Below are 21784 nucleotides of genomic sequence, written 5' to 3'. Positions count from 1 at the left end.
AAACGATGGGCGGAGCGTCGGTGGGGGGAGGCGGGAATCAAAGTACGCAAACACCGAGTCTCACTTTTTTTATTCCTAATGCTCCGCAAATCAATGAGAAATATTTTCCGAAAACAGCTCCATATGATTCCATATCGAACCCAAAAAGGCGCTTTCCTAACGGACCGTAACAAAGGGTTAAAACTGAAAAAAATCCAAAAATCTCCTTCGAGGCACGCGCTTCGGCACGCACTTGAAGACCGTTTTTTATAGATGAAGTTGTACACTGTTCAGGCAAACAAGACTGACCAGAAAAATTGAATCGGGGCTATCGATTATTATAGTGCATGTAGAAGATGAAAAACCCAGAATAAGACATCTCACCCGGTCACGGTGACCGTATTTGGTGAGATATGCTCGTAAAATTTTGTCGATTGTGGAGCCAAGATCAACAAAAATCCTACATCGAACGAATGTTGAAGTCGGAGGTGCTGCCCCAGTCCCAATCACGTCTTGTGAACGACAATTGACCATTCTATCAGTACGGAGTGCCTGCACACACTGCAAAGCTCACTCGTCAGTGGTTCCAAGCCAATTTTCCGGATTTTCTCACTAAGGATCGATGGTCAGCTTCCAGTCCGGTACTCAATCCAACGAATTTTTTGTTTTGGGAATATTGGACCCAATGAGTCTCCACAAAAAATTATCCTAATTTGGAAGCCCTGAATAGATCCTTGTCCGCGGCATGGGACAATTTGGACGTCAACTACCCCCGTGCCGTAGTCGACTCCTTCTTGAAGAGACTTCGAGCTGTCATCGGAGCGAACGGAGGAAGGCTCAATAATTGTTAATGCCATCTTTTTTGTTATCTCTTAATGAACATCTTGACCGAATTTGAGAAAAAAATCTTTTGTTTTGAGGTTTCTATACCGTCTTAAAAGCGGCGCTATATTTATTCCTCACCCTGTATTTCCATTCTACAAATCTCTACCAATTTCTAGCAATTTTTGATTTATTTGATTGAAACAGTAAAACAATATTTCCATTGTCAAATTATCAAATATGTCCAAAAGCTGCAATTTTATAATCTTTAAAAATTTTCATTTCAGATGAGTTGCTTCCAGCTGTTGTCCAAGATCTGAAAATGTATGGTTATATCGTGGATCTGGTCGCCGTTCGTCAGGAACTTGAAGGAAGGAAAAATTCAATTGGAACAAGCTGTCACCGAGTTGCTCAAGAAGAGAAAAGAAAGTATTGATGCGTTGAAAAGTGGAAAATTGGCGGGATTGTCGAACGATTTGGAGGGATTGGCTAAGTAAGTTGAGGAATCGTGTGGCGTGCAAGGTGAGAACTGTAAGGAGTTGGATAAGGTTGTTCAGGGAATCGATAACATCGCTAAAATCGATTCAAAATACTTGGCTAAATACAGTGATTTTGTCAAGGAGGAAAGTTCATTGGATGCTCTTTCCCTTGTGAAAACATCGTGGCCTGCTGGTATCAAAGAAAAAGTTTCTCAAATGAGAGGTCTTTTTGACAAAAATACCAAGAAAATGACTCCCGATGATCACTCCGGATTTAGTTGTTGTTCCTATAAGATTTATAAATGATGTGGATAAACCATATGGTGATAGTCGTACTGATGAACAAAAAGCATACGATTTCGCAAGAAGACAACTTCCCGAGGACTGGGTTCCCAATCCGCCGAAAACACACAGACAGGTGACTGACAGTTTGGCTGCGAAGCAACCTGCAAAAAAAGCAAAAAAGCGGACTGCAAAAACCAAGAAGAAGTCGTCTGGCAGCTCGGTTTCCAAGAAGACAACAAAAACAACCGACAAACAGGCTGACAGTTCAATTGACGATACGGCTACCACATCGGCTAGCAAACTAATCGACGTTGCGGCCGACGAAGCTGGTAAATCGGTTGACAAATCGATTGACAATTCGGTTGGCAAATCCGTTCATAATTCGGCGGACGAATCGGCTGATAAAACTGCTATTGGACTTTGATTGCCTTTTTTGATGAAAATAAAGTTGTTGTTGAATTTAGTTGTTTTTTAAATTTTTAGTTTAAAAAATGACTCATTCACTTTTTTGAATTTGGAGGCCTATAACTAGATGCTACAAATAATTTCAATTTTGTAGTTTTAAAAAAATTTAACACAACGACAAATTTCGAAACCTGAAAAATACGTTCATTTTCCTTTTTTTTCCTGATTTTCATTGAGTTTTCTGTTATTTTTCCAACAAAAAAAGCCGCAAAAAACTGCGCCGCAGCTTGCAAATCACTTTTTTTATTCCGACAATAACTCCCAATCCAAAGCTTTCCACAATCCCTGTTTACAACAACCCAATAGAGCAACTTTTTGTTTTTCACTTTTCTCCTAAAAATTAATGTGACGTCTTCAAAAATTCATGTGGAACCTGTCCCCCAAGTGTATTACTCCGTGCGTATGGATAGTCGATTCAGGCGTTAGAAATACAAGTCATCATAACAACTATGACCAACAATAATTTGCTCAGCGAAAAATTATAAAAATAGATTTTTAGAAATCGCACATGATTTGAAAATTCTGGTTAAAAGTGTGCAAGGAACCTTCAAAAACAATTTTTGCCAAAGCAAAAAACAAAAAAAAAAAGAAAAAACTTGGCAGAGGTCGAACCATAAAGCTTCGGCTTAACAGCTGACAGTGTATACCACAAGACCAATTTTTCATTACTGAAACGAATTGTAAAATGCAATTATAATATAACGGGCGCGTGAAAAAATTCAAAAAATTTCCAAAAAAATTCAGTGGAAAGAAAAAATTTCACGTTCTGAAAAAAAACTTTTTTGAATGTGGAAAAATTGGAGCGAAGAGATAAGAATCTCTCGGATTTTTGCATATAAGGTGAGAGAGAAACAGGGAGAATCGTCAGTTTCCGAAATGGAAACTGGCATCGTGCTGGAGCTGGAGCTGGGGCTCTGAGAGCTGGCGCTCTTGGAGCCGAAGTTCTGGGAGCCGAGGCTCTGGGAGCCGAGGCTCTGGGAGCCGAAGCTCTGAGAGCCGGTGCGGTCCTGGGTCCTGGAACTGTTGCTATTGGAACTGAAGCTATTTGAACTGGTGGGTATGATCCTGAAGCTGAAACTAGAGCTTTTGGGACTGGACCTGGATCTTGGAATACATCGACAACTTCATAGCTAATCTCGATAATTCCGCTAAAGAGCTTCTATACAGACGGTTAATGGTGGTTCTCAGTTTGCTAACTGCCACCTTTAGAGCTCTGAATAATCCCAACAATAAACGCTGGAGTATTTTTATAAGTTCGGATTCTATTAATGCAAGTAAGTTACTGTAGTATTTATGATATAGATATATCATTCTTCCTGTTTCAGATAAGTGCCACACAAATTGGAGCAAGTTGGTCGATTCCCCATGTGTGGTATCAAAGGAAACTTGATCAAAGTGTACTGTAGCTTCGGAAAAAGGGCAATGAGTGGAGCGCAGAAGCTTCATCTCGGCCCTCATTTACTACAGTACCCACTTTCGCAATTTTGGTTTGGTGGGAATTAACTTGTGAAGGACAAGATGACGAAGAGGGTAATGAAGCTCCGTGAACTAGAGAAAAGCATTGAATTTGTGAAAAAAAAGAGTTAAAAATGAAACCTTTTTTTCTTTTTTTTTCAGGTTGGGAAAACAGAAAAATTTTTTATTTGGCAAAAAATTATCTGTTTCCGATTCTCTTTTTCAATGATTCAAATTTGCGGACCAATTAAATGTAATGAATCTTCATTAAACGCTAATGAGGGAAGGTATGATATATGGATGAGCCTTTAATCCGCTTATTTTAACCTTTGGATATAATTGTGGTTTTTACAGAAGAAGAGGAGTAGGAAGAGCACAGCTCAAGTGATACAGATGAAGAGAGAGATGAAGATGAAGACTGAAGATGAAGATGAAGACAGATGAAGACTTAACAATTCATTTATTCATACTTATTTTCATCAGCTACACAAAAATATGGCATTGATTAAAAATTGTACAATAAATTATTATGTGTCTATAAATTATATCGTCTCTTCCTATCCATCGTTCATATTTTCTATTGCCATTTGCTCAATATCCTCAAACCGCTCACATTTCAGCAGCACACCAATCACTTTTTTGTATCCCCATACGGAATCTGAAAATAAAATGTTAAAAAGGAACTGTTCAACCTACCGTGAATGCTCTAATGAAATCCCACCCTATACGTGCACTTTGAGGTCAATTATCTCGGCCCCGATTGATTCCCCCAACTTTGAGTCAATTTTTCTCGGCACCTGTAAATGATATCAAAAAGGTGTCAACTGATAAAATGTTTATCATAATATCACTTATATTTTCTCAGTTGACAGACTCTTGATATATATCATATGAACCGAGATAATTGAGCTCAAAATATAGGGTGGGCTTCTATTACAACAAATACGGTAGATGTGCTTAAAATCACTGAAGGAGAGGAGAGCTTCCCAGAAGGAGTTTTATGTATTCCATTTGTCCGCTCGGATTACAAGTTTTGGGTTCCTTAACATTCAACTCACCGAGTACATAGAAAAACTGTGCCAAAGGCCATGCGAACAGAATCCAAGGAAGAGTCGCCGGAAGAGAATTGAGGAGGTACTGTACCCTCGAAATCATGAACAAATCCAATAATCCAGAAAGAAAACGAGAGATGGTAATGAAGCGAATCACCGAACGAGCCATTCGATTTCTTTGGTTTTTGAGATCTTCAAAAAATCCGAACAGGAGCCCATTAGTGGCTATGAAGATTGCTCTCAAGGTCATTGAAGGTTGATAGAAGAATAGTACATTTTGTTTGAGGTCGATGATAGTAGTACGATCCCGGGAAGCAGTCACAAAACTTTGATTATGGTTCGAATTTTCACAAGAAGATGTTGGCGGCGGACAGGGGAGTCTGGAGCAGGATAGGAACCAGAAAACAACAATGTAGAGAATAGAGGCCAGAATCCCGAAAATGATGTCTGTACACAGTTGAAACTTGATTATCTTTTTGGCTTTAAATCGTAGATTTCGTTGGTTTTCAAATAGGAAATATGGTGGGAGATCTTGGGAAGGACCACTCATTTTGAGCAGGAGCTAGAGGGAAATATGAACGAGCAGGAGGGAGCCTATTAATCCGGAGCGAGGAGGGCGGAGCTTGGACGGGACTATTAGCCAAAGATGAGTTCAATGGTGCCCACTTCATTTGAAGGACGGAGCCAAGTTTTCTTGGAGTTCAGTTATGTATAAGAGGAAAATTAATTTTTCATGTCCCCAGATTTTCAAGTTCAAACAAGAGTTTACTAGGATTACTTTGAAGCAATGATACAATTTTAAAGAAGTTCTAAATAGAAGTTTCGGTTCAATTTGGGATAGTTGAAATGATGTTAAACGAGAATGAAGATCGAATCTTCTAGGCCAAGGAAACCAAACTCTCTGCCATTGATGCCATCGCCATCTGCTCAACCTGCCCCAAACGCTCGCACTTCTTGATCCAGATGATGATTTTTGAGTAGCCGAAGATGGAATCTGAAATTCAGTACCTTCTAATATTGTACTTTCCCTTTCCACTCACCGAGAAGAGAGAGAAGCTGAATGACTGGCCATACGTACAAGATTGATGGAACCACAATAGCTGTAGCAATGGAATGTTTATAGATCTCGACTTTGATGATCATGCTGGTCTCGACCAATCCCGAAATGGCACGCAAGGCAATATTAACTTGGAGCAACCCAAATCTTTGAGGAATCGGCAAATCGAAATCAACGGTTCTCAATGTCGCGGCAAAACTGGTCATTAGGAGGAAGGACCTGATGATTGGAGAGACCAAGTGAATGCTGACCAGGTTGTTGTACTCCTCGTGGATTGTGGCATTGCTAACAAGCACTTGAGTTGGAGAAATAGTCCAAAGACTTTTGTTGTGTAGCTCCGGGAGTGGGGTTGAGGCTTTCTTTACGTACGGACTTGGAGTGACCACCAACAGATAGCCGTAGAAGGCGAATGTCAAGAAAAGCATCACAACATCAGTTATGATCTGGACGTTGGTGACATGGTAGATCTTCTTTCGAAGGTGGAGTTGGTTGCTAGGGAAAGCATCAGAGCCGGGCGGTTGTTGGGAAAGCTCCATCATTCTGCGAGGTAAGAAGAAAGAGCAGTGAGTAGAATGGGAGGAGGTGAAAGCCATTTATACTTCTCGTTAGCAATGAAGAAGAAGGGAGAGAAAGAGAGCTTCCAGAAGCACGAGGATAGGTATGAGCTGACATAATGAGCTCTGGGGAAATCGAAGTTAATGTTTTGGTGAGAAGAATAACGTGCATAGGTATTGGAAGAGAGATGGTTCAATAGATCGCTTCTTTGCAAAACGGACTCCTTCTTTGCAGAACTGTTCTCGAGTTCCAACTTTAAACAAGAGTTTATTAAGATTCCTTTAAAGAAATTATACAATTTGGAAAAAGTTTAGAGTACAAGATTCGGTTTAGTATTGGCATAGTTGAAGAATAATGTTGGACAAGAGTGAAGATCGAATCGTTTAGGCCAAGGAAACCAAACTCTCTGCCATTGATGCCATCGCCATTTGCTCAACCTGCTCCAAACGCTCGCACTTCTTGATCCAGATTATGATTTTCGAGAAGCCGACGATGGAATCTGCAATTTAGAATTTCTTCCTAATACTGTACTTCGCATTCAACTCACCGAGTAAATAGAGGATCTGAACGGCTGCATATACGTTCAAGATTGATGAATTCGCGATGGCTGTTACATTTACATGGTTATAGATCTCGACCTCGATGATTATGATTGCATCGACTAATCCCAAAAGGACACGCATGACAATATTAGCTGCAAGGAACCACAATCTTCGAGGAAGTGGCAAGTCGGCATCAACGGTCTTCGTAGTCGTGGCAAAACTGCCCGTTAGGATGAAGATCCTAATGAGTGGAGAAATCAAATGATACCTGACCAGGCTCTTGTATTTCTCGTGGATTGTGGCATTGTTGAGAAGCTTCTGAGTAGGAGAAATGGTCCATAGAGTCTTGTTGTGTAGCTCCGGGAATGAGGTCGAAGTTTGCTGCATGTCAGGGTTTACAGATGTCACAATCAGATAACAGTAGAAGACAAATGCCAAGAAGAGCATCAAAGGACCAGAGCAACTGAACCAGGGTGTTTCGGGCGATGAGCCAACGTGATACCGTATGTGCTTCAACTTTGAGCTCAATTATCTCGATTCCTATAAAATATATGAAAAAGGTGTCAACTGATAAATTATTTATCATAATATCACCAAAATTCTTTTAGTTGACCACTTTTTGATATCTTTAACAAAAACCGAAATAATTGAGCTGAAAGTGAACAATTTTTTTTCCATACAACTTTATTAGATTTTCAAAAAAAAACAGAAATATAGTGGGTCTACCGGACGGAGACTTTCAAAAAGAACTACGAAAAAATGGTATAAAGAGAATGGTGTCTAGGTTGTGATGGGTAAATACAAGAAAAAAAAATTAACAAAGATCAATTATCGTCAAGGCCTTCTTCGTAAAGAGCCAACATCTCGAGCTGCTCCTGACGATTGTAGTGCCAGCATTTCTCCAACGAGTACACGAAGTCGTAGTGAAGCAGGATGGCAACTGAAAACAACTTTTTTTAACTTTGAATTTATGATAATCTTCTAAAAAAGTGCAAAAGCGTTTTATCCTAGCTGGGGTCAGTGACGTCTCGTATGGTTTGCAAAGCGTTACCTTCAAACCATAAATTGTGGCGCGACGTAGTAACTCACCGAGAGTATAAACCAGATGGAAGACGAAATGAGAAGATGCATCGTAGACAATTAAGCTTGAAGAATCCATGAGCACCTTGCTTCTCATGAGCATTCCCGAAGCAAACAATCCGGATACAACACGTACAAAAGTCATGGTTCGTGAAAGGCGGGCAGCGAGAGAATCGAATCGATGAACGGTGAGAGCGATGATTTTGATGTTGACCATCCAAAAGAAACTTCTGACAATCACATCTGCTCCGTAGACAAAGTAATCCTCTCGAAGTTCCGAGATACGACGATCGAGTGCTGGATCCGGAAACATGAGGACCACATCTGTTCCGTTGCCCTGAATAAATTGATTCTCGACGTCAGTATCCTGGATCAGATGGATGACTTTGACATAGCAGATGATGGTGATGACCATGAATATTGTCTCAAAAATGAAGCTGGCTTTTGCCGAGATTTCAGCTCTTTTTCGGAGCTTGAATTGAGTGCTCAGACGATGAGGGCTCAAGGAAGGATCGAACATTTTTAGGGCTCGTTCGGGGGTTTCAGGGAAGGAGAAACAGGGAAAGTGCGCCGTGTTGTTGTCTGAATATCTTTATACACCTTTTAGGCAGGAAGCAAAGAGGTCTAGAGAAGCCAGAGCGGATCCGTGGTGGGCGGAGCTTAACAGGCTCACTATTTTAAAAAAATGCAAAAAAACAATTGTTACCATTATCATTATAAGATTACAAAGCGGTAAAATAAATGAAATGACCGAATTTTGAGGATTTGGAGAGAGAGACGTTGACGAACAGGCGGGCGGATCTTTTTCGGACGGATATTGCCCAGATTCTGGCCGGAACTTGGCCAAAAACTGCTCTATAGCGGATCATGGTCAGATTTTCGTAAGCGGAAATTCGTCAGTTATCTGGCGAAGTTTAAAATTATTCGATCATCTTTGGACGATAATAACAATACCTAGACTCGAGAAATATCTTTTAAAATTTCCGTCACTTTGAATTAAACAAATCATATGTCTACCAATTTTCATGCTTCCAAAATACTTATGTCTAAATACATATATATTCGTTTTCATCAGTTCTGGTATTTGTGCACCACCTTGTACATCTGATAATAACCCTCAATTGCCCTCGATTTCAGAATTGCCGCCAAATCATATTCCAAACGAAAATTGTCTGTAATAACCCTCTATAATTGCTCCAAGCGGTGCCTTATTACCCAGCGGCAAAACTACCGACTCCTTCCGACTATTATCATAATCTGTCTTACTTTTTTATTCAACAAGGGTTTTATTGCCAATTCGAATCGACATGCCGCATCGGGGGACAGCAAATGAGCTCATGGACAAAATTGAACAATTAGGGAAGAGGAACAGGGAAAAGAGAAGAAGACAAGGTGAGACAAGAAAAGCAGTAATAATAAATTGAAAATGTCAAATTGGGAATCTTTCGTCATCTTGAACCTCGCCCATTTCCATTTCCTCCACAAAATTCTCATCAAGCACTTCCTTCAACGACATCGAGATGTCGATTTGAACAGCGAGGCATCCTGAAAAGTCGATTATTTCGTAACCTATCATTATTCTGAAAACCCACCAAGAACATAAAAGAATTGAACCAATGGGTAGATCAAGAGTCCAAAGAATCCGAGAGCAATGGATTTGTGAGCGTCATAGAGAAGCTTTCCAGTCACCAAGAGAACCGTATCGAAGAATGCAAAGATGACACGGAAGATGGTGAAGTATTTGGATAGGAAGAGAGCGTGACGAGCGGCATCATCAGAATTTTCAACGATACTGAATCCAACGAAGATGTTGGTAAGCCAGAGAAGAAACTTGACGATTACGGAAATTCCGAAAAGAACGTACAACGTTGTCACCTCCTCCTCTTCTTTTGTTGAAAAAGAAGAAGTTCCATTTGATGCCGCAATACCATCATGGAACTCGGCACCGACATCCAAACTGACATCCAAACCAATTGATCCATCAGAAAGGAGGCTTTGGGGATCAGCATTCCGAAGAGAAGCACACGCAGTCGGGTACTTGGCGCATGACAAGGTGGCGATGATCATGACGTAGTACAAGACACAAACCATGAACAATCCCAGATCAAACGACCATTGCTTACCACACGCGTTGTTAGCTTTCGTGCGAAGCTTGAATTTCCGTTCTTCTAGTCTATCCGGAGGAGGATTCGCCTCCATTAGTGGAAATGACTCGTTCATCTCCACCTCCGGCAGGTAAGAAGATTCAGGGAAGAGGGAAGAAAAAGTGGTGTCGTTGGGAGTTGAAAAAGGAGAAAATGAAGGAAAGGTAGGTGGAGGGAGGGGAGCCATGCCTTCTATGGGAGCACAGAGAAACCAGAGCCAATCCGAAAAACGAGAGAGTAGGAAAAGTGAAAATTCGGGGTGGAGTCAGAGAGCTTCGTTATGGTTTCGGGGGAGATGTTTCGGAGAATGAAAGTGGGATGGAATACTTATTGACTTATGTGACACCTGTCGGCCAGAATTTGTTTTTGCTTGTGCTGACAGAAAAGAAAGCTATAGGTTCCACGATACATCAAAAAAGACCGACACAAGAAAAAATTCTCGAAAAAATGAACTTGTGTTGCAGACAGTCAGTGCTCAACCACGAGTTATTATGTCTTGTACCAGGCCACAGAAACGATTTAGATAATCGTCTTGGGTCGGACCGCACCAAGAAAAAAGGTCCGGAGGTTCATAGGAGAAGCTGGAAATAATGATCGTTTGATCAATCCATGAATTAAGGCGGAGCAGCACAAAGACGCGATGTTCAAAGTTTGAGCAAAAAGGTTATCTCAGTTTTCTTCATTTGCCCAAATCACTCAAGTGATATGGAATGTTACACTAAGATCCTCAAGGTTTGATTATTATATTCTGGAACATCAGAAGACGTCGATGAGTGATTGAGAGCAAGCAGAGCAGTCTAATCCGTGCTTGACCGTGTCTCGTTAGTTCCAAGAAACAGAAGCCAGGGAGAAATTAGAGAGTGTGGAAAGTGTATAGAGTCGTAATGAGTAACTTATTTTGAAGTAAGAAGTTTGACTTTGAAGATGATTATGCAAAAGTCAATGGGGATTTAGAGAGGACTGGAAGGTTCTGCTCTAGATTACGGTACTTTGTTTTCCTGAAACTTCGTCGAGGGAATGAGCTTTGTTCAAAACAATTCTGGATTACGGTATATTATTTTTCTGGAGGTTCATCAAAGGGGATAATAAGAATGGTTTATTCACAAAAATAACAAGAGAGTTATGCAATCTCTGGCTGATTTGGATGCGGCTCCGGGGTCACTTCAGTTGGAACGCAATTTACCACGATCACGGAGAATACTGGAAATTTTAATAGTTCTTTTGCCTGTCTGCTACGACACTTACCTATCAAATAAGAAGTATACCCATAGAGAAGTTCGATTTGATAAGTATAGCTCTCCTTGCACAGCGTCCACCAAATTCCAATTGGAATTCCCAAAAGTGCGTTGAGAACTCGCGAATGTTTCATGTTTCCCGGCACCATACGTTTGTACAACTCAATGTCTCCTTTGGCGATCTGTTTCAAAACCATCAAACTGTTCAAAATAGTCCAGATCTGTAGCTTGATAGATGCCCCATACATCAGCTTTATCCCTATTGGAATGGTACTGTAGTCACTGACACAGAAAAGGGTGACGAATGCGGCAAGGTATAAAACGTCACAGAGTAGAAAAACGATGGTGATTCTTCTAGGAGTCTTTTTCTGACGTTGGTTTAGGTTCGGTAGGAGTACTGGAGTAGAAAATTTCAATTCGGAGATATGTGTCGGGTCAGGAGATGGAGGGGGAGTGCGACAAGCACGCATTGCGAAGTGAATCGAATGGTGAGGCTAGGTCTTTATATAGGCATTGATATGCAATAGGAAAGAGAGTCTGTGCATGCGACAAAGGTTAGAGAACCAGGGATTATGGTAGGTAGGGAGAGCAGAGTAGCAGTGGGTCAGACAGGCAGATTTAGTTGTTTGCGTCCGTGGAATTCAGAGAACAGTGTCGTAATTGGTCTTTATGCGAGCTCCGCTAGTGAGCCCTCAGCAGCTAATTATAGAAATATTTGATCGGTACGGGGCCTGACCGATTCTTACAAAAAAGGCATACCCATCTTCAGAAAAATGTATAGTTAGCAACATCACTGAACTCTTCTAATTCGTGGATTACTGTAGCTACTGTAGCTAGCAATTAGCAGCTAACCACTGAGAGCCTATATTCGGCACTGGACCCCACCGATACTTACGATGAAGAAAAATCCAGAGAAATACAAAAATTCATACTTGTAATCCGGGCCTTTGCCGGGCCTTCGCGGGCCCTGCCATAACTTCTTTCAGAATCAATGTTTTCGAACCAACTCAATCAGGTATGATAGATCTCCACGAGTAATACAAAACGGTATTATTTGGAATACTGTATCTTATCTATGAACAGAGTTACAGAGCGAAAGGAGCAAAAAAAAGCAGGCCCGCCCCGGGCCTGCCGGGCCCTGCGAGAAAAGCCACTTTATAATCTGTAACTTTGTTCATAGATAAGATACAGTATTCCAAATAATACCGTTTTGTAGTACTCGTGGAGCTCTATCTGATTTAGTTGGTTCGAAAAAATAGATTCTGAAAGAAATTATGGCAGATTTCTGAAAGAAATTATGGCAGAGGCCCGGCAAAGACCCGGATTACAAGTATGCAAAAATTGGATTCAGGATGATCCTAATGCTGTGTTTCAATAGATTCTCTTCTTGGAGCAGGGATGTCTAATGATCCTGTTGGACTCATATGGCTGTGATGATTTATTGCAGTTCTAGAACTTTCTGGAGCCTTACGACTTATCAGCTCATTAGCGATATTTTTCTTCTTTCAAAACAAAAATGATGTGAGGGTTTTATTCAGACATGCAGAACTGATCACGAAAGGATACCAAGAGGAGAAATGGATGAAAAATAAGGATTTTTAAATAGGTAGGATAATATTACAATGTCATTGATAGGATCATTGTGCTGGGCAAGAAAAATTTCTGCAGATTATTAATGTGATGCATTTTTACAATGGACATAGAACAGTTCGAAATTTCAGCAAGTCTTTTATGAGATAACATGACTTCCACATTTATCGACGGTGACGATCGTTCTTCCTGACTTCTGCCAGCTCTTGTACATACAGGTACATTGCATAGAACTGTCCTGAAACTCGCAAATATAAGTTTCCATTTCCAGTGATAGTCAGTGATAAGAAAACTTACTTGTGTTGATAACCAAGGATTGGGCCACGTATAGCCAACCGTAGGTGTGCACTGCTGGATCGATATCTGACAGTTTGCTATTCCAGAAGAGGTCATACACACTTGTGATGATTTTCAATTTGAACAGCAACAACAGATGGAATATGGCACTTGAGGTATGTCTATATCTCCCTTCGGCGATTCTGCGACGGAGACTGTTCTGCCAGGCGATGAGAATGGGCCAGCCATTAGAAAGGTGCGTCGGGAACTGAATGATGTAAATGACGTACAGGGTTAGGATCGGGATTTCGAAAGTCTTTATATAAAGACTAGGCGGTTTTGGGCATCGTCTGCCACGTGGCATGGTATATCTGAAAATTGACTTCTAGAATTGTTAGAAAGCACGAAGTAAATCTAGTGAGCCGCCTGAGAAAAATGAACTTGTCGTTTTGGTCGTGGGGTGAAAGAGGTAGAGGGCGTGACTTCTCAATTCAGTAGGGAGATCACACCTTTACTTCTCCAGACTTACTAGGGAAGGCCTCAACTCGGGTGTGGCGATACGCATGGTGACCTATATCATCTGAAAGCTGACATTTTCCTGATTCCAAATCTGTTTTCAAAAAGTGCATTGTCGCGGTAGTTTTCGAGAAAACTGGGTCGGAAGTTTTGAAAAAATACGTGGGTTTTAAATACAATTTTCCTCCATCACGTATATAAGTTTTTGAGTGTTGAAAAAATGTGGAAGCGTGGTCGAATGGTTAGTGAGGAGGAATATTGAGCAGGTACTTTCTGGTTTGACTCCTTCGACATGCTAATCTTTTTTTGAATTTTTTCATTGTATTTTTCTTTTGATTGTATCGAACTTCTGGATGATGTTAGAGGTCAGGAAATCTTGTGAAAAGTCTTATTTTATTGTTTCTCTGCGTTTAGAATGTATTTTAGGACATTCAAAATTTTTCCCAAGGCGATTTTTTCAAAAACAAAAATTTTCGAAACAAAAATTTGAAAAATTTTCAGATTATAGAGAAACATTCGAAATACAAGATACAGTCAGTTCCATGTACTCTTTTGAAAACTCCGTCCAAAAAAGTTAAACATGTACTGAAATCACTTTCAGAGCTCATAATTGTCTTCAATGTGAAGAAAATAACTTTGATTACTTTGGCTTCTCCGGCTAGCTTATAGTTAGACTTCAGCAATTTTCAGAGGTTGATCTATTGGAGATTTTAGGCAAACCACTTGTTTATGATTTCTCTTTACATTTGGACATTAGTACTTTTAAAAATATTTTTTAACGCTGATTACAGTACCAAAGTTATTTTCTTCAAATTGGCCATATGAAGACAATTATGAGCTCTGAAAGTGATTTCAGTACATACTCCTAGTTTTTGAAATGAGTTTTGAAGGAGTTGATGGCTTCATTCCTGGGTTTTTTATTAAATTCAATTTTCATTTTGAATGTTTCTCTATAACCTGAAAGTTTTTTCAAATTTTTTTTCGAAATTTATTTTTTGTAAAAATCGCCATGGGGTACCCCCTTGGATTTTTTACAAATTTTCGAAAAATTTTGAATGTCCTAAAATACATTCTAAACGCAGAGAAACAATAAAATAAGACTTTTCACAAGATTTCCTGACCTTTAACATCATCCAGAAGTTCGATACAATCAAAAGAAAAATACAATGAAAAAATTCAAAAAAAGTTTAGCATGTCGAAGGAGTCAAACCAGAAAGTACCCGCTCAATATTCCTCCTCACTAACCATTTGACCACGCTTCCACATTTTTTCAACTCTCAAAAACTTATATACGTGATGGAGGAAAATTGTATTTAAAATCCACGTATTTTTTCAAAGCTTCCGACCCAGTTTTCTCGAAAACTACCGCGACAATGCACTTTTTGAAAACAGATTTGGAATCAGGAAAATGTCAGCTTTCAGATAATATAGGTCACCATGCGTATCGCCACACCCCAGTTGGGGCCTTCCCTAGTTAACAGCTCTCATGAGCCAATTATCAAAGAGTAATGTGGCCGTGATAATTCAAAGTGCATTAATAGTCCTTGCTTTTCTGAAAAGGGCAAAGTTAGAATGTAATTAATTAAAAATAATCAAAGTTAGAATGTAATTAATTGATTTTTTTGTAAACTAACTAAAGAAAATTTTCCTTTTGGGGTAAAGTCTGTAAAAGGGGTAAACTCTGTAATAATGACAGAAATTGTATATCCTAGCTTTTTTCTCACAATCTCACATCCGATTAAAAACACATAGTTCAAAAATTAACACATTTATTGAAAATCCAGAATTTAGGATTCCTGAAAAAATAGTTCCTGAAGAAAAGGTAAAAATTAAGCGAACTGGAATGGAAGATCAAGCCATGTAATATCTCTCCTCCTCATTAAACTCCATCGAAGAATATCTGCTTCTTCTCTCCGGTGTTGGCATTTGCATCATCTCAACCTCCTCATCAGTTTTGTAATAATACGCCCACACTAATATCGGAACCACTGAAAACACATTAATTTTATTTTTCAGAATCTCTGATTACTCACTTATACTATAAAGCATGTACATCGCAGCAGACCAAATTCCAATCCAATCAACAATAGTCTCCATTTTGAGTCCTTCCGAGTTTCGAAAACTGTAGAGAATGAAGTCGTGGGCGACAATGAACAGACGGAAAATGGAAACTTTTATAGTGAGTGTGTAGGATCGATGGTAGGAGGAGTACGTTCCTCTGCTGATGACTTTGATCACATATGCCTGCCCGATGACAACTCCAGCTTTTACTGTAGCAGATGTTCCATGAAGAGCGTGGATTTGAATTGGAGTGTGACGATCCTCGTGGAGATACACAGCAATCAAAGTAATGTAAATAACGAGGAATACGATATCGAACGATAAAGGGATCAATGAAACAGTCTGGGCTCTTTTCTTTTGATCTTCTGACACTGTTCTGATAGGAAGGGTGGTGATAGCTGGGGTTGGGGTTGGAGCTCGTTCAGAAGAATAAGTCATTTCAGGAGGTTCCGAGGAAGCGCGCATGATTGTATAGTTGATTGGGAAGGGAGAATGAATGAAGATAAAGGGAAAGGGAGCGTGGGCTAGTGAGATAACAATAGGAGTTGTTTTTCAAGTAGGGCACTAGGGACTGAAAATATTGTCTGTGTATCTAGGAGTATTTTTATCAGAGATTGTAAGACAGAAAATGGATAGTGGCTAGATAATTGGTTGAAGTGGAATTGACACAATTGAGCACAATATAACCGTCAAATATTCAGTCAAGAATGAAACATAACAGTCATGATTGAATCTGAGGCACTTAGAATAAATTCGTTGCTGCGGGCGAGCGTGGACGAATCAGTTCGTTCATTCATGGAATATCCCAATACCCGTCCCAATGCTGTCCACCAAAAATTCAAATGCTCTTGATTCGAAATTTTTTTTTCAATCTATATATCGTTTCCATTAAGTCTTCGGCGCTAAGTAAGGAAATTCAGCTTTCTTCCCCCTAGTTTTGTACGTACTATTAACCGGAAACGAGATCCTATTCATGCACTTTAAATTTTAAGGATAGCCCTTTCCCGCGACTTATCCCGTCCGCATGACTCTTTATTAATTGCCTCATGTGAGCTGTCAGGTCTGAGGAAGGAAGATGTGATTTGACTTCATATTTTGACTTCATATTATTTATTCTCTTTCACACTCTGGCGGCTCACTCTGTTTGGATTTCATTCAAGTTTCGTTACAATTCTAAAAGTTAATTTTCAGATACACCATGTCACGTGGAAGACAACGTCCAACACCACCTAATCTTTTGATAATGGCTGTAGAAATCCCGCTCCTAATCATGTATCCTTTACATCAACCAGTATTCCAAAGATCTACCCAATGGCTGGAGTCCCGTTCTCATTGCCGGGAAATGTGTTCTCGTCGCCTGGCAGTACAGTATTCATCAGAAAATTGCTGAAGGGAGGTATAGACACACATCAAGTGCCATCTTCTATCTCGAGTTGCTGTTCATATTGAGAATCATCACAGGTGCGCTTGACATCTTCTGGAATAGAAATCTGTCAAAAATGAATCCGCAATACTACAAATATGGTCTGATGTACGTGTGCCAGTACTTGGTTTTCAACATAAGTAAGTTTTCGTGTGACTGACTACCACTGGAATTTGGAACTCATATTTGCAAATTTCAGAACAGTTCTACGCAATGTACCAGTACGTACACGAGCTAGAGGGATACAACGTTCCTCGCCGACAAAGGTAGAAACCTTCTCAACTCATCAAAGACCTGCTGAAATATTGAACTTTTCTATTTTCATTGTGGTAATTTTCATTTCCCGACCCTATCAGTGACATTGTCAAATCATCATAACTATTTTGAAACCCATATTTCCTCTCTTTCCTATGGTATCCTATTGTAATCAGTAGTCTCATTCTGAATAAAATCCTCGCATCATTTTTGTTTTGAAAGAAAAGAAAAATATCGCTAATGAGCTGACTAATAAGTCTGGACACTCCAGAAACTTCTAGAAATCGGATAAATCATCACAGTCATTGCTCACCTCGTCTGAGTCCATCAGGATCATTAGGCAGCCGGGCTCCAAGAAGTGATTCCCCTAAAGCAGAACATTTGGATCAATCTTGAATCCAATTTTAGGGATTATTTTCTTCCATGACTTACTGTATCGTAGGAGTCAGAAGGTTGACTGGCATATGTTGTCTACTGATTGCTATTTGTGTAGCTACAGTATTCCATGAGCTAGATAAGCCCAGTAATGTTGCCAATTGTGACTGGAATCTGTTTGTGGATGGTCCTATCAGTTAGCGGTTTCTTTATTTCTATCACTCTGCAAAGTACTCGACTTCGGAAAATTCTTCAGAAGCAGCATACGGTACACAACTTACCGTACAGGCCTAATAGAAGCCCCTTGGATACGTGCTTTTTGAGAACAATTATCTCGGTTCCTATCAAAGATATCAAAAGGTTCTAAACTGATAAAATCTTTATCATTTTATCACCAATATGTTATCAGTTGACACATTTTTGATAACTTTCCCAGAAGCCGAGATATATGGGCTCAAAGTCGACAGAATTTCTGGCACAAGCTGACGGTGTGGGGGCTTTTCTTATACAGGTTTCTTGTTACATTCAGTGATTTGTGGCACGACGGATTCGATCATTTTGACATTCATCATTATTTCATCCAGATTTTCGAATATATGAGCATTTTCTATCCAAATTTGTCTGTTTTGCTGAAGAGAGGTATACCTTTCTAATGCGGTAATTGCTGCTCTTGGAAGAAGGCAGCGGATTAGCTCCGCCATGAGCAATCGTATAGCAACAGAAGGGAAAATTTTCGGAGAATATTCGGGAAGGTAGAATAATGAGGCACATAAATTTTGAGGGAGTAGAATTGAAAAGAGGGGGGCCAACATTTGGAATGACTCTCGAAAATGTGGACTTTTTAACTTTCCAGCTGTCTGTTGGGTTGAATAGGTAGATCGAAAAATGTTTGAGAACCTGGCCTGTCTTGATCTTTCTAGACAGCTTCTAATAACTCTAAAATTTTCTGGCTTTTTTCTGGCTTATAGATTACTGTAGCTACACAACAAGCAAAGTTTTCAAATGTATCTTCAGTTTGTCATTATTCTCTTTTTTCAAATATCCCCCAAAAAAGTTCACAAGGATTAAATTTCGCTTCCAATTCATTCTCCCCAAAAAAAAAGAAGCCCATCCATCTTCAACTTTTGAAGATCAGTGTCACCGAAATGTTTATTTTATATTCAGTTTTTAAATATTTGTTGATGATGTATAAATCATTATAAATCAAATGGAATCCTAAAATTTTTTGTTTTGTTGAGCCGTGGGATGTGAGAAATGGATATCCAGTGCAAACAAAAATGAAAGAAAAAAATGTGTCAATTTTCGAGGCTTGCGATGTTAGAAAATAGGTCAGCAAGTGTGCTCTATTGATAACTAGTTTCCGAGAAACGTAGATGAATTTTTCAAGAGTACAAATACTCTAATAGAAGCTCACCCTATCCGTGCTTTCTGAGCTCAATTATCTCGGTTCCTTCGAAAGATATCAAAAAAAAAAATTCAACTAACAAATTGGTTATCATAATATCACCAATATTTTATCAGTTGTGACATTTTTGATATCTCTCAAAGGAATCGAGATAATTGATCTCAAAAGGCATAGGGTACGGGTAGGGCAGGGGGATAGGGCAGAAAAAAAACATTGGAACTAAGCAAACATGAATTTTTTCATCTGAAAAATAAGCTGGTTTTTTCCTATTCTACTTTTTGATTGCTTCTTTTTTAGTAGAAGGTATTCGGTTTCATGGAGAAAGAAAAAACTCAAGAGGACCTTTGAGGAGAGGCTATTCACTTTTCCGGGCCAGCTTCCTAGTTTTTACCTTCATCTTTGCGTTAGTTTGACTTTATAGACTATACTAAATTAATATCAAATCGCCTAGACACCTTAGATTATAACCTTTCGAATTTTGATGACCCTTTTCAATGACATTTTAGGTGCCATTCAGAAATCAAATATCTAAAAAACGGAGAATTTTCTAAAAATTCTGTGAATCCAAAGTATTCAATCTAGGTCTGTTTTACACCCTCCTAAATTTTCAAAGTGTTCGGAAACTTTAAAGTCAAGCACCAGACTCCTGGAAATGCTCAAAATGACCAACAATCAACCGAAAAAAAGTTTTATCTGATTGGACGGTAGTATATATTTTTTACATTTTTTTTTTTGAAAATCCGACTTTAGTCCAATTTCCGATTTGCCATCCTCTCACTACTAAACTTCGATCAAACAGCATCTGCAAGAAAGTGATGATTGCTGGTAGTAATTTTTAAACAAACATTAGAAAATCGCCGAGAAGAAAGTGAGCAATGAGCCTCAGGAGCACTTTTCCCATGCAACATTTTTCGAACCTATCTTTGAAGTTCATTTTGTAGTTTGTGGACTTGTTTGAGTGAGTGTTCCATGAGGAGAGTTTTTTGAAACTTTGTGAAAACGGGTAAAAATTTCTAATTCATTTTTCCGATGCTTAATTTCCAGATTTCTAGCTGCCGTATCTGCCCTAATAGAAGCCCATCCTATTGAGCTCAATTACCTAAGTTCCTATTAGATATATCAATAATCTGTCAACAAATGAAAATGGATTTTCCAAAATTTATCATTTCTCTTCATCAATTCTTGAAATTTAGAAAAGATTGTATTCCCAAAAACATTTTTTTCCGAGTTTCAGCAAATTTTGATGAAATGGACAGCTCTCACAGTCAGTGTCAAGGTTATTGTAACTTTATTAATTCTTTATATCTGGACAAACAGACACACAGATATCATAGACACCTTTTTTCTGGACATTCCTTTTTCCAATACCTATTTTAACCATATTCACAAACATATGTTTCTGAGTTTTATTGTTTTCCAGACATAAGATTTTTTTTAAATTTTTGAAGATGTCATTCAAAAACATAAAACAGACAGACATTCGAAATATACTCGAAAGTAGAGAATTTTCGGATTTTTCTTATGCCCGAGAGATACCGTATTTTCATATATGTAAACTTTGAGCTCAATTATCTCGGTTCCTATGAAAGATATCAAAAATTGGTAAACTGAAAAAATATTGGCGATATAATGGTGAACATGTTTTCAGTTGACAAATTTTGGATATCTCTTACAGAAACTGAGATAATTGAGCTCAGAGCAAATACGTCTTCTGACCCACAATAACCCCACAGAGCCCCCACTGTTGTTTTTTTGGCAATTCGCACCTCTGTCAAAGTGCAAATAGGTCATCATCCTAATTTCTCGGTACACATGTCACCAGGACAATAAAAATCTCTTTTTGCCGCCCTCCCTCTCTGTTCGCCTCAAATGAGCGAATCTCACACCTCTCAATTTTATTTGTTTCTTCTTCTTCTTTTTCTTTTCGCGCACTAGCGGCGGAAAAGAGCACAAACGTTCCATTTTGCTCTTTCTTCTCGGGGAAACACTCTCTCAAGTTTCACGTTTCCAGATTTTTGATGACTAGGAATCCTGGAACTGGCCACCCGGAACAAGCAGAAGAAGCCCCACATAAAAAATGTGCTCTTTAAAAATCGCGGGGTGTTCACTTTTTGATAATCTTGCTTTTAATCATTTTCTGGCCATTAAGGCCCAAAAATTCGAGTTTTAGGATCCGAAAAATAGAAGCCATGATTTTTTAGAAGTCGTTCTTCCGGGAGAATCCTCCAAAAAGACAAGAAAAGTACACCCTTTGGCACCTTTCCTCTCCCTTCTCTTCTTATTTTCCTTCTTCTTCTTTCTCCCTATTCCATCACTTCTGACAAGAGTATCTTGTCTTGTCTAATCAAGACGAGTTGAATTGAGAATTTCCTGAATGACAGCCGGATCTCACACGTTTCGTGGAAATTTCGGAAAAAGAAGAAGAAGAAGAGTTTTTGCATCTTGAGGAGGAGTAAAAATAGTGATCAGTGTGTTGTACGACAAGTTTTATATTTAGTTGATTGATTGGATTTTTTATTTTTTGAATTTCTGAATTTCTGAATTTCTGAATTTCTGAATTTCTGAATTTCTGAATTTCTGAATTTCTGAATTTCTGAATTTCTGAATTTCTGAATTTCTGAATTTCTGAATTTCTGAATTTCTGAATTTCTGAATTTCTGAATTTCTGAATTTCTGAATTTCTGAATTTCTGAATTTCTGAATTTCTGAATTTCTGAATTTCTGAATTTCTGA

The 21784-nt window shown here is 39.0% G+C and overlaps 8 protein-coding genes across 8 annotated transcripts in view; 1 reads left to right on the top strand and 7 right to left on the bottom strand.

The window, feature by feature from the left end:
* Window positions 1–133, bottom strand: part of CBG10750 — a gene marked incomplete at both ends in the record, with an annotated part of 2620 nt that extends 2487 nt beyond the window's left edge. The window contains one exon of the mRNA XM_002634443.1: window positions 55–133. Coding sequence (XP_002634489.1) covers window positions 55–133 — 79 coding nt within the window. The remainder of the gene's footprint in view (window positions 1–54) is intronic.
* A 1406-nt stretch (window positions 134–1539) lies between these two features.
* On the top strand, window positions 1540–1989 carry CBG10751 (the record flags this gene model as incomplete). The annotated part of the gene is made up of 1 exon (XM_002634444.1): window positions 1540–1989. The coding sequence occupies one exon, from the start codon at window positions 1540–1542 to the stop codon at window positions 1987–1989; it is 450 nt and encodes a 149-aa protein (XP_002634490.1).
* Window positions 1990–4042: 2053 nt separating this feature from the next.
* On the bottom strand, window positions 4043–6133 carry CBG10752 (the record flags this gene model as incomplete). Its single annotated transcript, XM_045236084.1, has 4 exons — window positions 4043–4143; window positions 4544–5017; window positions 5436–5531; window positions 5578–6133. The coding sequence occupies 4 exons, from the start codon at window positions 6131–6133 to the stop codon at window positions 4043–4045; spliced, it is 1227 nt and encodes a 408-aa protein (XP_045094352.1).
* A 399-nt stretch (window positions 6134–6532) lies between these two features.
* Window positions 6533–7138, bottom strand: CBG10753 (the record flags this gene model as incomplete). The annotated part of the gene is made up of 2 exons (XM_002634446.1): window positions 6533–6648; window positions 6697–7138. 2 exons carry the CDS (start codon window positions 7136–7138, stop codon window positions 6533–6535), a joined length of 558 nt encoding a protein of 185 aa, XP_002634492.1.
* Window positions 7139–7515: 377 nt separating this feature from the next.
* CBG26476 lies at window positions 7516–8291 on the bottom strand (the record flags this gene model as incomplete). The annotated part of the gene is made up of 2 exons (XM_045236083.1): window positions 7516–7631; window positions 7781–8291. 2 exons carry the CDS (start codon window positions 8289–8291, stop codon window positions 7516–7518), a joined length of 627 nt encoding a protein of 208 aa, XP_045099086.1.
* A 909-nt stretch (window positions 8292–9200) lies between these two features.
* CBG26477 lies at window positions 9201–9970 on the bottom strand (the record flags this gene model as incomplete). The annotated part of the gene is made up of 2 exons (XM_045236082.1): window positions 9201–9316; window positions 9364–9970. The coding sequence occupies 2 exons, from the start codon at window positions 9968–9970 to the stop codon at window positions 9201–9203; spliced, it is 723 nt and encodes a 240-aa protein (XP_045099087.1).
* Window positions 9971–12904: 2934 nt separating this feature from the next.
* On the bottom strand, window positions 12905–13380 carry CBG26478 (the record flags this gene model as incomplete). The annotated part of the gene is made up of 2 exons (XM_045236081.1): window positions 12905–12978; window positions 13038–13380. The coding sequence occupies 2 exons, from the start codon at window positions 13378–13380 to the stop codon at window positions 12905–12907; spliced, it is 417 nt and encodes a 138-aa protein (XP_045099088.1).
* Window positions 13381–15383: 2003 nt separating this feature from the next.
* Window positions 15384–16058, bottom strand: CBG26479 (the record flags this gene model as incomplete). Its single annotated transcript, XM_045236080.1, has 2 exons — window positions 15384–15520; window positions 15566–16058. The coding sequence occupies 2 exons, from the start codon at window positions 16056–16058 to the stop codon at window positions 15384–15386; spliced, it is 630 nt and encodes a 209-aa protein (XP_045099089.1).
* Between the last annotated feature and the right edge of the window lie 5726 nt (window positions 16059–21784).

Source organism: Caenorhabditis briggsae (assembly GCF_000004555.2).
Source record: "Caenorhabditis briggsae complete genome, chrIV, whole genome shotgun sequence".
Classification (NCBI taxonomy): Eukaryota; Metazoa; Nematoda; class Chromadorea; order Rhabditida; family Rhabditidae; genus Caenorhabditis; species Caenorhabditis briggsae.
Note: the sequence above shows the minus strand (reverse complement) of the source record. Positions and strands in the feature narration are given on the sequence as shown.